Here is a 14,000-nt window from a genome sequence, read left to right on the forward strand (position 1 = left end):
AGCTTTTTTGTTGTTTTGTTCGCAGTTTTGCTGTGTGTCTATGTTCTAATAGGAAAAAACCCTGGTATTTTCTATTTTAAATTTTAAATACTTGCCTATTTGAACATGGACTTCCTTTGGTTAGCTGGGGCAAGTATTAACCAGACAAGAGCCATATGTAATTTTTTCCTTTCGCAAGTACTGAAGGATTAGTATGAAGATATGAAATACTCTTCTAAACAACTGCAACAGCTTGAGGAGTTCAACATCATCGGAAAAACACAGACCCATGTCAGCCACAAACACTTCAGCCATCAGATGGAACGCCAGCTGCAGCAGGATGATCCTCCGGCAAACCGAGGAATGAGATCCGCGGTCTGGATGATGATCAACAGGAGAACATGTAATTAGAAGAGGTTTTTTTGTCAAATAACAATAAGAATATTAAAATGATTGTCAGATTTCTTAGGCTGAGGAACTTCAAGGTGAAGCTACCCACATGAAGGCAGATGACGGAGCAACTGCCTCCTGATGGGAGAGTCTGTCCTTGCAGGACTCTGAAGATCAAGCAGGTAACACAGGGAGCCTGGACAAGCCCTAATCAGAGGGCACATGTTCCCAGAAACGTGGTGAGCCACAGCACCCATTTCAGTAAGTTCTCTCAAGTTCAGATCACATCTTCAAAACCTGATGTTGGCATTTAGGTGACCCGCAAAACCTGACTGAACCATGGAATGCGCACGCCTGGCTCTGCCAGCAGCAGCAGAAGTTTCTCCAGGCTTCACAAGCCAGGCTCTGGCACAGCAATGCACCCTCTGCCCTCAAAATCCAGGGGTTTTACTGCAATCTTGTTTTGAGAACAACATTAGGAGGGCAATTTGTTAGGACAAGGGAATTAACTTGTTTTTCTCCTACTGGGCAAACCGAGAGGGGAATCCCAGAATGTCAGGGATGGGAAAGGACCTCGCAAGCTCATCCAGTGCAATCCCCCCGCCGGAGCAGGAACACCCAGATGAGGTTACACAGGAAGGTGTCCAGGCGGGTTGGAATGTCTGCAGAGAAGGAGACTCCACAACCTCCCTGGGCAGCCTGGGCCAGGCTCTGGCACCCTCACCATGAAGAAGTTTCTTCTCATATTTAAGTGGAACCTCCTGTGTTCCAGTGTGTACCCATTGCCCCTTGTCCTATCACTGGTTGTCACCGAGAAGAGCCTGGCTCCATCCTCCTGACACTCCCCCTTTCCATATTGATCACCATGAATGAGGAAGAGATGGAACCAGAAGCACACCTGAAGCACACGGACGCCTGTCCCACCCTCGGGCACACCCTGTGCCGGGCAGTTTCCTTCCAGCTCCTCCCCATCCCGTGCCTGCGCGTTTCCTCTGTATGGATTGCTCAAACACGTTGAGAGCTCCTTCCCCTGCATGGATGCTGCAGCCGCACTCCCTCCCGCAGCCCACACGCAGATCTGCGCCCAGCTCCGCGCTGCCCGGACCACAGCGGCTCTCGGGAGAGCGTCCCTGCGCAGCACCCATGGGTGGGTCTCTCCCAAACCCACCTGGAATTCAACTGCTGCTCCACGGGAAAAACACATTTCCACCTGAAAACTGTACAGAAATGATGTCTTTTTCTCCCTGCTGACAGCCCCTGTCCCAGCCACAGCTCTCGCCCGTCTCAGACGCTCTGGTGCTCCCAGAGCAGCTCAGCGCTCATGGCTCCTCCGACTCCAGCGCTCGGCGGATGCACCAGCAGCTCCTCACCCATCAGTACTGCAAGGGGCCAGCGGCAGCCCCGGCACTTTATTTGTTGAAATAGGAACAGAAATTAGTGTCAGATTACATACACTAGGTCCTAACAGATTACACATATAGGGTCTGGGAATAAAATGTACAAGCTCCTCACTAAAACAATATTCCAAACACAAACCAAAACATATGAGACAGGTCTAGAAAACAATTTCTATACTTTAGGAGCAGTCAAGACCTCTATTCCTGTCAAACTACTGTACCTGCATTTCAATACCATGTAAAGAAAAAAAATCCAAAAATATTTTATTGAACAATCATTAATTGAAACAAAGACTTTACTAAGACTTAACCAACAAAAACCTATTTATTTATTCCAAACACCAAGATACAGAAGTTTTCAAGTTTTGCAAATATTGCTCCAAAGCAAAATTCTATATACAGCACCCTCAGGTCTAATAGTGCATAAACAAAGACAAATATACTTATGTATCCACAGTGCAATGTTTGCTCATTTCATCAAGGCTCCATGTTGCATTCACTTACCAGTGATTTAAAGAAATTAAAAAGTGACCTGCCAGACCCAACAGTTGGTCCAGACTATGAAATAACAATGTGGAAACTTGCAAAAACAGGGACAAAAATGAATCCAGGTAGAGCACAACAAAGAAACTTTCCTGAATATGAGAAATTCTAGTCTATTTTAAATAAATATTTTCAGTCTTCATCTGCAGGGGCTTCCCTAGCTCTGTTAAAGGAAAACAAGTGTCCAGGATTTGCCATTCGAATCAGAACCACCTTTTATTCCAAATCTTAAGGGGAGTTCAGGGTCATCAGTGGGGATGAGACGCGGTACAAGCATTGCTCTCACCTTCAGAAAGCAAAATGATTCTTAAATATCACGGAAGCTTTATTTCAATTGTGTTACAGAAAAATCTTTATTTTTCTGCTGTACATATGTTGTATTCACTATATACCAACTAGTACTATAGAACTGGGAGACAAATTATCCCTGAAATGAGTCTTGGCAGAAAAGCCTTAGTTACTACCTAGAGCAGCCAAATTATTTTGTTTTCTGAAGGAAAGAAAATATTTACTGTGTAGATACCGTTAACTCCTACAATAGTATTGGGTACTTCAAATTTAGATTATTCTTTGCAGTACAAACATTACAGATTCATATCCAAAATTAATAACTTGTACAGTTATGGGCCTTTCAATTACAACTGCGCTTAAATTTTACCCTTTGGTGGTACCATCACACACAATAAAATCAAGGTAACAAATCCAGCTTTCTAAGGACACCCTCTCACTGCCAAACCAGCTCACCATCTTCCACAGGAACTCAAGTCAGCAACATTTGGGAAGGAAAACTAAAGTCACAGCCCTTATTTACGGAGCTGTGATCTGCAGCTGAAAGACTTTTAACCTCTCAAATAACTTACAATACACCAACGTTTCAAAAGGGAACTGTATAACGTTGAATTGAACATAAGCAGCATTTTCACAAAGTAATACAAACCAGAAAATTAAAACTTAAGGTATAAAAAGGGACTTTGTGAACATACATTGTTTAATACAATAACCCACTCACTGTCTGCGAGGACAGTACCTCATGCATAGATCTCGAGGCTTTATTTACACAAATATAAAATAAACTGATTCCCAAAACCACACATTCATAGCGATAAGTCTTTACAATGAACATGTTCAGAGTATCGAAAAGAGTCTACGTTTCAAATGAGAACTGGAATGGCAATTATTAACAAAAGGGTAGAAAACGAGGCAGCGTCCACGGCAGCCCCTGCTGAAGCCGGGAGGCTCCACGCGCAGAACAACCGTCACCACTCCCAGTACCAACAGCATAAATATGGAAACCATCGTGTGTTCTGAAAATAAGTGCAATCCACCTGTCACCTTCTGCTACATCATTTAACGCAATACAAGTGGGGTTTAGGCCACTGTTACTTGCAAACCTCCACGTAACAGTTTATAGTTAAGAGCTGGACATTCATACTTACTAAGTCTGAAAACTGTTATAACATTTCCTAATGATTAAATACTGTGTGCTATTATGCATAAACCAGAAGGAATAAAACATGACACAAGCCACTTAACCTATGCAAAGTTATTTACAACCTCTGTCAACTAAACATTTTTGGCTCTTAGAACTCGGTTCTTCAGTGGCACAATTTTTAGTCAATTTAATTATGAAAAATCTACCGTTTCAATGAGCAACTTGGAAGGAGTGAAAATTTAAGAACAATTTATCAGCCAACACGCAACCTCTGAAGACAACAGTATGAGCTCTTCCATGTTGTTTAAATTGCCTAATAAACCCAAAATTATGAGATAAAATAACCTTTTTGCTGTTCACTTTGAACAGCACTTCTTCACAAATCCCTGAAGTCACTCTGCACCACATGCAACCAGCATGCTCAGGTCATTTACATATACGGAGCTGTTCACATCAGATGCTCCAACTTCGCACTCAGACACAGTCTCCAACAAGTTCTAGTCTCACGTTGAGCAGCAAAGCGCAATCTGTTGCACTTTGCCCAGGTCCGTTATGAGCTGCTTTATACAATGTTTGAGTTGTGGGAGTCGAGCTAGTGGTTCTGGTGGCTCCAGCTCTCCCGTATAATCCAGCCAACTCTCCAAAACTGCAAAGAAAAAACCAAACTGTCACCTTAAGTCACAAAAGAGGAATTCTTTAAAACTTCTGTGAATCTTGAGAGCGCGGTGGGCAATATTTTTAACATGAAATCAGACAACCAGAGTCCTCACACCAATCTTTGCAGAACAAAAGCAGTTGCTCCTAGAAGCAAGCAGAGAAGGAAACCACAGGACTAGATATTTGTGTGCTAAACTTCCTCCAACCTGTACCAATTGCAGAGCAAGGACACTGCGGTACAGGAAGCTTATACCATCAGAATTCCTTTGAGATCAGCATTAGATGCAACTACACAGTGTTTTCATTGAATATCCTAAAAGGATAGGACTATGCTAGGGAAAGAAGTTTGTCGTCAATACAGAACGCAGCTGGCCAAGACAGAAAGAACTGGGTAAGAGGAGATGGGAGGAAACCCAAAAGCACAAACAGCAGACAGAGAAACTGAATTCCTGCTCTAAAGCTCCTCAGCAGGAAACAAGAACCAGACACGTCCTACTGACCAAAGCCAATGCAATACACCCATGAGGAAGGTGGTCACAGCAAATTACGAGTTCAGGGGACGGGACAGTATCACAGAGGGAGACTGAAACCTTGGAGACAATACATCTGCCAAGAGAAACAGCACTGGCCACCACCACTAACTACATCAACAGACTAGTTTAACCTACGGGCAGCATCTGCTGAAGAACCAGTGGAATTACCAGCTATTGACACGTCCAGCCTTGAAATAAGAACATTCCTGCTCAGAGCAGCCATGCTCAGAGCAGCCCTCCAGCAGATACAAAAAGCCTGACTTCTGTGAATTAGAGCTGCTTCACTTCTGAAACAGGCATTATCATTACAGTCCAGATTGATCTTCTTAACCTGAAGCACTCCCTCGGTTGCTCAACTTGTCAGTACCTTACAGAACTACCGAGGACTCTCACTTTGGCAAAAACTCTCACCCTCCCCTGCGAGAACAGCTGCTGCTGTAACTACTGACCAATGGTCAGAATTAAAGATATTAAGAAAAACAACTATCCTGGATTGTTTAATGTAACACATAAAGGATTTAGAAGTTTTCCATTACTAGGAAAACAAATTTCAAGAGACATTTAAGCAAAGAATTTGAGAGACAGGAAAAGACAAGAGCCTTGTGCAGCAAAGAACAGGCTGGAACCGCCAGCAAGGCCCTGAAGAACCAGGGAGCTCAGATACACAGCAGAGCTATGGAAAACTGCCAACATCTGAAAGCAGAGACATGGAAGATATTCCACTACATCTTCTGATACAAGTATTTAGAGGTGAACTAACTAGAACTTTTTCTGAACAATTCCGCTCATTTTTAACTTGATCTTTGGTTTAAAATCCACCCCCCCAACACGAGCAGCTTGTCTATTTGCCTTTACTAAATGCAGTAAATGTGACAAAGCAACACTCATCTTTTTGTAAGTCTGCAGAAGTAAAATTCAAGTTAACATGTTTTGAACAGGTAGTTAAATAAAATACAGTTAGTTTTTGAAACAGGAAAGTGTTACCTACCATCTAGCTCCTTCTCAATGAAATCCATTCTATGTATGACTTCATCTTGCAGAGATTCCACGTGAGCTAAAAGATTAAGCTGCCACTGCAGCTGCGAGTTCACAACTCCTTCTTTGTCTTTTTCCAGCAATTTCATTTCAATAGCTTCCTCTGGGGAGACTTTCTTAGAGACAGGCTCTTTTACCTACCAGAAATACAGACATTAATATTAGTTACAGTGAAACAGAATTGGTGAGCCAGACTGCCTGGATAATTGTTACCCAAGCTAATTGCTCGACTAATCTTAGGGTAATGGAGGATAGAGACACACAGAAATCATCCACAAATACTAAGGCAGTTTGGGCAAGATAATCTAAATAGGGACATGCTTTTATAGGTATTTTTCCAAGACCTATTTCTCTGCACTTCACAAGCACCTGCTTTTCACAAGATAACACACACGCATTGCTGAGCTCCCTGCCAGCTCCCCGTTGTCATCTGTGCATCCTGGGGAACACTGAAGCCATTCTTAACACGACAATAATCAAGTAAAGAACAAACAATTTTGCAGTGAGAAGGGATTTTTCCTGAAGGAATCTAATCTCTATTCTACTAAAGCTTTCATCGAAGTATCTAGAAACACACATTACCACCACTTACGAAACCTGACTACGCTGTCAGCAGCGTTGCTTGTACTCCCCTACTTATTTCATCATTCTGCTGAAATCTGACAGGATTTAGAAAAAGGTTCCTAAAAGGCTGAAGAAGTGAAATATACGCCTTTCTGGGAAACATAAAGCAATCTCAATTGATGTGATGGAGAAGTTAAAAAGAACCAAAATTACAGCTTACATATGCACAAAATAAAAGCTAAACAACCTTCTAATCTAAAAAAGGGAGGCTGGTGTTTCCCAGAGGCTTTTTCACATTTGTCAGGCCACATTTCATATGACTTGGCACTAACTAATCAAAGCAAAAATTTTGCGTTGGGGTGTAGAAAGGCCTCTCATAGACCTGACAGAGCTGAAAACAAGAAGAACCTAGAGTTGAAAACAAGAACCTTAGAGTTGAAAAGATAAAACTGGACTGCTCCAATGGCAAGAAGATACAGGACTATCCAATGGTGATCATTCTCAAAAACCAGTTCAGCCTACAACTTCCCCCCGCCCCCATGAAATGCTGCCTGAAAAACTTTGAATCAATTTAGTTAATGTAAATATTAAAATAAACATGGGAACAAACTGGAAATAACTGAAAGCTGGAACACCAGTGTATTTGGTGGTATCACACATGCATGCCCTGTTTACTCTCTATCCCATTGCTCGTGTTTGTTTTTACATTGAACACACACAAAAGTAACAAGTACTGAACTGCCAGTGGACTGTAATGTGTGTTCCACAGACTGCTGATGATCTAAGGCACCAAAGTCCTCTTCAACCTAGATTTTTTTTTAAAAATTATTTGAAATGGAGGAGTCAATCATGTCGATCATTTTAATTCACATTGGCAACTTAAATTTAACAGTACAGGAAAAAACTAAACACTGTTAAAAAGGGCTGAGTTTTGCACTTCACCAGGCAAACGCGTTCTCTGTGCAGAGAGGTTTATTTCAATACAAATACCTTAGAGTAATTGTGTTTGGATTCGTTTTCCGTCTTGCAGATTTCTCGGTCCAGATTCCAGCCGAATCTCTCTGACAGGGCATCGTCCCCGTTCTCCCTTATTCTGTTCACTCCATCATCCATGGCCGAACCTCTTGTTTCCACAACCAGTCTCTGCTCTATGGCGGGGTAATAGGCACGAGGCTTCTGGTAACAGTGCTCGCTCGTAATGTATGATTCCTCCACAGAGGGAATGGTCGAGGGTTTCTCAACTGTCCCATTCCAAGTTCTATAACTCGCCGTCTCCTCTTTGCAACAGTTTTCCTCAATGTGAATGATGTGTTTTGTGTGCACGTTTTCATCCACTGCAATGTGCTTCCACGGATGGCACCAGAGCTTTAGGTCAGGATGGTCTCGATTTCTGTTCAAACATTAAAAAAGTGAAACATCCACCAAATGTAAACTTCAAAGTGACTAAGCAAACTAGCTTACTAGGTAAAGAAATCAAGTAAGAATATTTGAACTACTACATGCTTTAGTCATCATAATTAGTAAAAAATACCCAAATATTCTGAAATAATATAATTTCACTGACCTCAACTGTGTATCTTCCTACAATGTTTTGTAAGGTTCACTATTTTCATTTCTATAACATAGTATATAAGTCAAGTGTTGGCATTAAGAATAAAACTGAAGAATAAGCTTCAAATAGTTATATACAACTTTTCACCAATGTTGCCCTTGAAGGAGCATTTTGCTTCAGTATTTGCAATTTTTAATGACAAACTCATTTTTACTGGGATATTTTAGTAGCATTTTGAACAGGTAAGCCAAGTATACTGAAGCTAAACTAAGATTTTAAAGATTTTGAACACCAGTAAAACAAAAAGACCCCCTAACTACTCAGCATCAAACTTTAGCCTGTAGCTCCCCTAAAGAAACTTTAAAATTCAATCCATTGATCTTTTACAACCTTCTAATAAAAACCATAACTGGGGACTTTGGCATGGGGGTGTAGAACTTTCCTTTAAAACATTAACTTCTGTTTCAAGCCCAAGCTGCTGAGCGAACTCTGCTGCTTGGCACACCAACATGGCACAGTCACCTGCTTCTTATAGAAATTCTTATTGTTATTTGTTTTCAAATTGACTACTGCATTATTTATTCCAGCAGCAGGAACAACTACAGGTATCAGCTTCTTCGATATAACTAATAAACAAAAATTTAGAGTGAGCGTTGTAACTGATACTGTTCTTCTGCATGTATCGGGCAATAAAACAGCAGTAAAAAGGAGAGCAAAGCAGAACCGTGTGCTGCTGCTGTGCAAGGCGCAGGCAGCTGGGCTGTTGCAGGAACGCAGCACCAGGAAACCCTGCCCTGCAGCTGCAGACAGGGGCTCTGCCCCAAAACCATCTCTGGGCTTCCTGGCAAACAGTGGCACGTGGAATTACTCCATTTGGCTGATCTGGCTTTTCCAGCTCTTAGCCAAACCACTCAACAAAACAGGAGCATTTTACTTTAAAAGTAACGGCCTCCTGATCTGTTCTACACCAGCTCGGGTTTCCTTGGTGTCTGTCGGAGGAACCACAGGCAGGACAAGCGCCCAGGACCTGCTCAAGCACCTCCAGGGACCTCCAGGCCACAGGGAGCAGCCCTGAGGACACGCCGAGGGAACTCACAGCCACCTGTGCACCTACCAGAGCTTTCTGTTCCACTTCCACAGATGTTCTACACCCAAAGGCACTATCCTGCTCAGCAAAGAGCAAGGGATGAGTTTACAACAGATAGAAAATTGAAAGATGGTGCAGAAGCCACATAAGGATGAAAATTAGAATGCAACCTTTTAAAGTACTGCACTCTGCAGGCTGGCTATCCCTGTCATTGCGTCGAAGCTGTCAGGCTGCCCAGGGGGGTTGTGGAGTCTCCTTCTCTGCAGACATTCCAACCCGCCTGGACACCTTCCTGTGTAACCTCATCTGGGTGTCCCTGCTCCGGCAGGGGTTTGGACTGGATGAGCTTTCGAGGTCCTTTCCAATCCCTGACATTCTGGGATTCTGTGATGCTTTGTCACCTCCTTGCAATACTGAGCAACACTCTCCTAATAATTTCAGGCAGCTGTGAAATCCTCTCCCCTCCCCTAGAAGGCAGATCTGCATCAACAATATAATCTTTCTTCTAATTCAGTGATTTTCAAAATTCTTTCTGATCTATGTAATGATAAAGAAAACAGAGGCTATAGCTTTTAACAAGATGGTCCTATCAGGACCACACCTCATCTTTTATTTAAATCAGGTTATCACATCAACTTCAGGATGGCAGAGAAAAGGAACAAAAGTCTGTAATGGGCATCCCAGACTGGTCCAGTGCTCCACACCTCAGTGCTTGCTACACAAACCTCAACTTACTCTACAACTGGGAAGTCACAAGCTCAAGCCTTGCTATTTAAGAAAAGCCCTAAGAAGTGGTCTAAAAATATTTATGTTCGACCCTCTCTAAAGAGGAAAGAGATTACTTACAGGTCTGACTAAAGGATACCACAATGCAAAAGCAAAACCTTATGTTAAAATTGCTACTCTTTTGCTTTTAAGCATTATTCCACTGTCTAAGCATTTCAGGTACTGCCAGTGGCCCTACTGCATCATCACATACTAAATTTAAGGGAAAAAGTTCTAAAGAACACCAGAAACACTAAAAGCTTTGCTTTCCAAATAGCTGCTGCTGTGCAATTTATCACCTAAGAAATTATAACAATTGAACTCAGTCAATTTAGAACCGCTGGATTTGAGTTAGAAAAGGATTTTTTTCAGTCATCAGAATCCAGGGATGACTTTAAATTGGAAAGGATGGAGAAAATTTGATTTCTACAGTGATTACAGAATGTTATTTTTTCATATACATCTGTAATAATCTTTGCATAGAAATGAATTGCTACAGGTTGCTGAAGGTGCAACTGCTCTTCCAGTACCACAGAGCAACACATTATGTTGAACAAAAAGATGTGATTTCTGCTGGAACTGCTATGATTTAGAACCACTGGAATAGAGAAGGCAAGTGTTATAAGAATGCTGCCAGAAGTTATATGCCCATTCTCTTCTTGCTACTTCAATCTATTTAGGTGCTTTAGGAGAAGCTGTTATTAGTTTTCTCTTTCCTTCATACTTTCCCAACCCTTCTTTACACAGTCAATTGACACTCCTCAACACACTTACATAGTTTTTAGACAGCCAAGTCCTTTTCCAAGATCATGTTAGCAATTCAAACTCTATTGTGATATATCCACAAAGCAGCACAAAAATACGCCTGAATTTCTGGTTTTCTCTACTATTTGAAATTTAATTCCCGTGGAGAACATGCCAACTGATACTGAAATACTGCTTACTGCAATATGCTCATCTTCAGCTGCAGCCCGTGCAGAACTTCGATCACCCTCTGCACATCGCCAAGAAGCTGGTGAGTGGCCACAATCTTCTTGGCGTTCTGGTGGGAATAGTTGTCTTCCACAAACGCTAAGCCATGCATGTGACCGTTACTTAACCACTCCTTCTCATACCAGTACTTTAAGCTGGACCTCTGACCTAAAGCAACAGTAATGAGCGTGTTAAAATGAAGCATTAACTATGGCATGTTAACATTACCGGTAGTAATTTGGATTATCTCAAAGTTTTGCAATGGCTTACTTATCAACAGTACCAGTAAAGATCCTGTAAGAGCAGACAAAACCCTGAAGACATGAACTTGGGAAGGCAAAAACCTCTGCCCAGCTGCAAAAGCATCCAGACCCTAAATCCCATCGCGGTACATCCACAACAGGTAATTGCCGCTGATGCACAGAGCAAAGTGTATTTTTAGCAGGGTATCACACTGTCTAGTAACTATGGCTATAACTAAAGTTACAGTTTGGATCCAGCTCTCTGCAGATAAAAAAAAATGCAGTGAAAGGCAGTGAACTTCCCTCCTCCAGTGGTCTTGTTTTTAAGAATCGTACATGTATTAGTACAGTCATTCAGCAGTATATTTTAAAGGAATCAATGAGGAGGTTCTGGTGGAGAAATTGCCCAAGTCAGGCTATTAATAATGCTCATTCTAGTTTAAGAGGCTGGAATATGAACAACAGCTGAAATGAAATTATGTGAAATGTTATAAATGCATTGGTAAAGGTAACTTAAGAAGCCAAGCAAAACGTTTTTTAGCAGGAAAGAACGGAACTTGAGACGCCTGCTAAACTGCAAAAAACACCAAAAAATCCAAGCCAAAAACCCAACAAAAGTCCCCACACACCCTTTAAAATGCATTGTTACAACAGATGGTCTGAGAAGCCAGCTCAGCACCCTGAGAACCAGCACCTCATTCACTGGCCTACATACAGCCCAGTCAGCAAACCCACAAAATCAGAGGGAATATTGGAGCACAGACTCAGAACGATATTCACGAAAACGTCTCCAATGTAAGCAGGTTAATATCAACTAGAAGCTTCAGCAGTTAAGGAAAAGCTAAAAAGAATAATAATAATAACAATAATAATGATAGTTACTAGGCAGCAGAGCAAGAACAAGGGATTGCAGCACATGCAGATGAAGTAGCATCGCTACCCATGCTATTAACTTTGGTACAACAAAGCAAAACCCTTTGCAAGCCACACGGAGAAATAAGCAGAAGTTGGCCACAGGTATTTATGGTTTTGGATGGTAACTATGGAATGGCAGCAAAATGGTTTTATATCATGCCCTGTATGAACATCTGTAGACACAAAGGGCACTTTCAAACTCCAATTCAGTACTAACACTGTGTCTCGGTCAAGGGGTAAAAGCAAAGGAGTGCACTTGTGAGCACACTCAGGCACGGCGCTGTAGAGGACAGTACTCAATGTTTTGGGACAAGACCTCCAAAAACTCTCAAATAGAAACCAGCACAGGGCAGAACGGATTTTCAAAGCTATTCTCAAGTGTTGGGCAGATGTGTTGTATCAAGCAAGAGATGTGCTGGGCACGGCCAGAACCACTTTGGAGACGCTCCTGACACACTGTGTTAACCCCTGCGCCTTCACTTGTGTGTTAGAAAAGCTGTGACGAAGTGTAGTTCAGTCTGCAAAATAAAATCATGAATTTTAGAACTCCGTGGTCATCTTAACACCACCGAGATTACCCAGCTGAAGCCCATTGCTTCCTTGGCAAAAAAATGCTCTTTCTAGGTGTAGAAGCTTAAGAGAAGACAAGGTCCAGCGATGAGTGCTCCCTATGGCTTGCATGAATCTGTCACATCATAAGTATCTTGATAATGTTAACGAACCTCTTAAAAATCCCACTTGACTCAGAAAAGAACTGTCTGAAATGACAGCTGGTGCAGTTTTTAGGCATAATTACAGTAAACTTGCTTTTATTTCCAACAATACAAATGGTGCTCCTGAATAAACCAGTCACGCCCAGTTTTAAAAGCAACTTCTTTGCAGATTACCAGTCGATTTAGCTCATTGCAGGCCGACAGCTGAGCCACTGCAATTGAGAAGCCACTTTTGCAGTCAGAAAGTTGGATATGTGTTCCTTTTCCAAGACAGAGGTAAAAATTAAGCCCAAATAAAAAAATTAAGTTTGGGGATCTTCAAAGCAGTAATTAATGAAAGTGACTGAACTAGTGAAGCAAATGAAGTGTTAGTCGTAATCAGTTTTTACGAGAAAGCATTCTGCTAAAGTTTCATACTAAATACAAATAGTACAAGTGCGGTGGCACAACTTCGTTTGCATGTGCATGTTAGATTTAAAGTTAACTTAGATTAACACGAATCAAAGCAAAACATCTTGAAAACAGAGGGTTAAAATCCTGGATGAAAGATACTGAAAAAAAAAAACAAACCAAAAACCCAAAACAAAACCAAATCAACAACAAAAACCAAAACAATAAAAAACACAAACAACAAAAAAAACCCAAAACAAAAACACACAACAAAACCCCCAAACTTAAATAAAAGTTAAACTATTTTATTACTTAGATAACTGAATATAAGAACAGGCTCTCTTCCTTGCTATAAGTACAATCAACATCAGTATAAAAACTACAGAAGCCAATGAGTTAAGCTACCAAAGGCTTGGTAGTTTTATACAGCCAAAAATAAAAAAGCAGAGATCAAAATCCAAATATGCATACTAACCAAAAATGTCTTGTGATGAGGCAGAGATTTTCTGACTATTTATGAACATGGGCTCGAGCCTGAACCTCATCTGTTTCCACACTCAGCCAGGCTTTAGAATTCATAGAGTAGGAACTCAGAAGAGATCCACATAAGTGTAATTTTACTTGCTGCATAAGATGGACTAAGACATTTTGAAATACATAGTTAGGAGTAGAGAACACGCTGCTTAATCAACCAAGATAATTTATATTTGTATTTATATATATATATATGGATTGCAAGGGCCTTTCTGTAATAAGGACTAACACATCCCAGCTGGAGAAGCAGCGAGCCTCTTGCTGACTCATTTTAAAGAATCTATAAGCCTGGTGGTGTTG

At 41.4% G+C, this 14,000-nt stretch overlaps 1 protein-coding gene across 4 annotated transcripts in view; it reads right to left on the reverse strand.

Moving 5' to 3' along the window:
• Positions 1–2,083: 2,083 nt before the first annotated feature.
• PHF20 (PHD finger protein 20) overlaps positions 2,084–14,000 on the reverse strand; it is a 68,885-nt gene continuing 56,968 nt past the window's right edge. For all 4 annotated transcript variants that reach the window (XM_065645460.1, XM_065645459.1, XM_065645457.1 and 1 more), the window contains 4 exons: positions 10,879–11,074; positions 7,521–7,920; positions 5,920–6,103; positions 2,084–4,387 (listed from right to left, as the gene is read on the reverse strand). In XM_065645460.1, coding sequence (XP_065501532.1) covers positions 4,245–4,387; positions 5,920–6,103; positions 7,521–7,920; positions 10,879–11,074 — 923 coding nt within the window. In that variant the 3' untranslated portion in view covers positions 2,084–4,244. The remainder of the gene's footprint in view (positions 4,388–5,919; positions 6,104–7,520; positions 7,921–10,878; positions 11,075–14,000) is intronic.

The sequence above is a fragment of the Caloenas nicobarica genome, chromosome 15, assembly GCF_036013445.1.
Source record: "Caloenas nicobarica isolate bCalNic1 chromosome 15, bCalNic1.hap1, whole genome shotgun sequence".
In the NCBI taxonomy this organism is placed as follows: domain Eukaryota; kingdom Metazoa; phylum Chordata; class Aves; order Columbiformes; family Columbidae; genus Caloenas; species Caloenas nicobarica.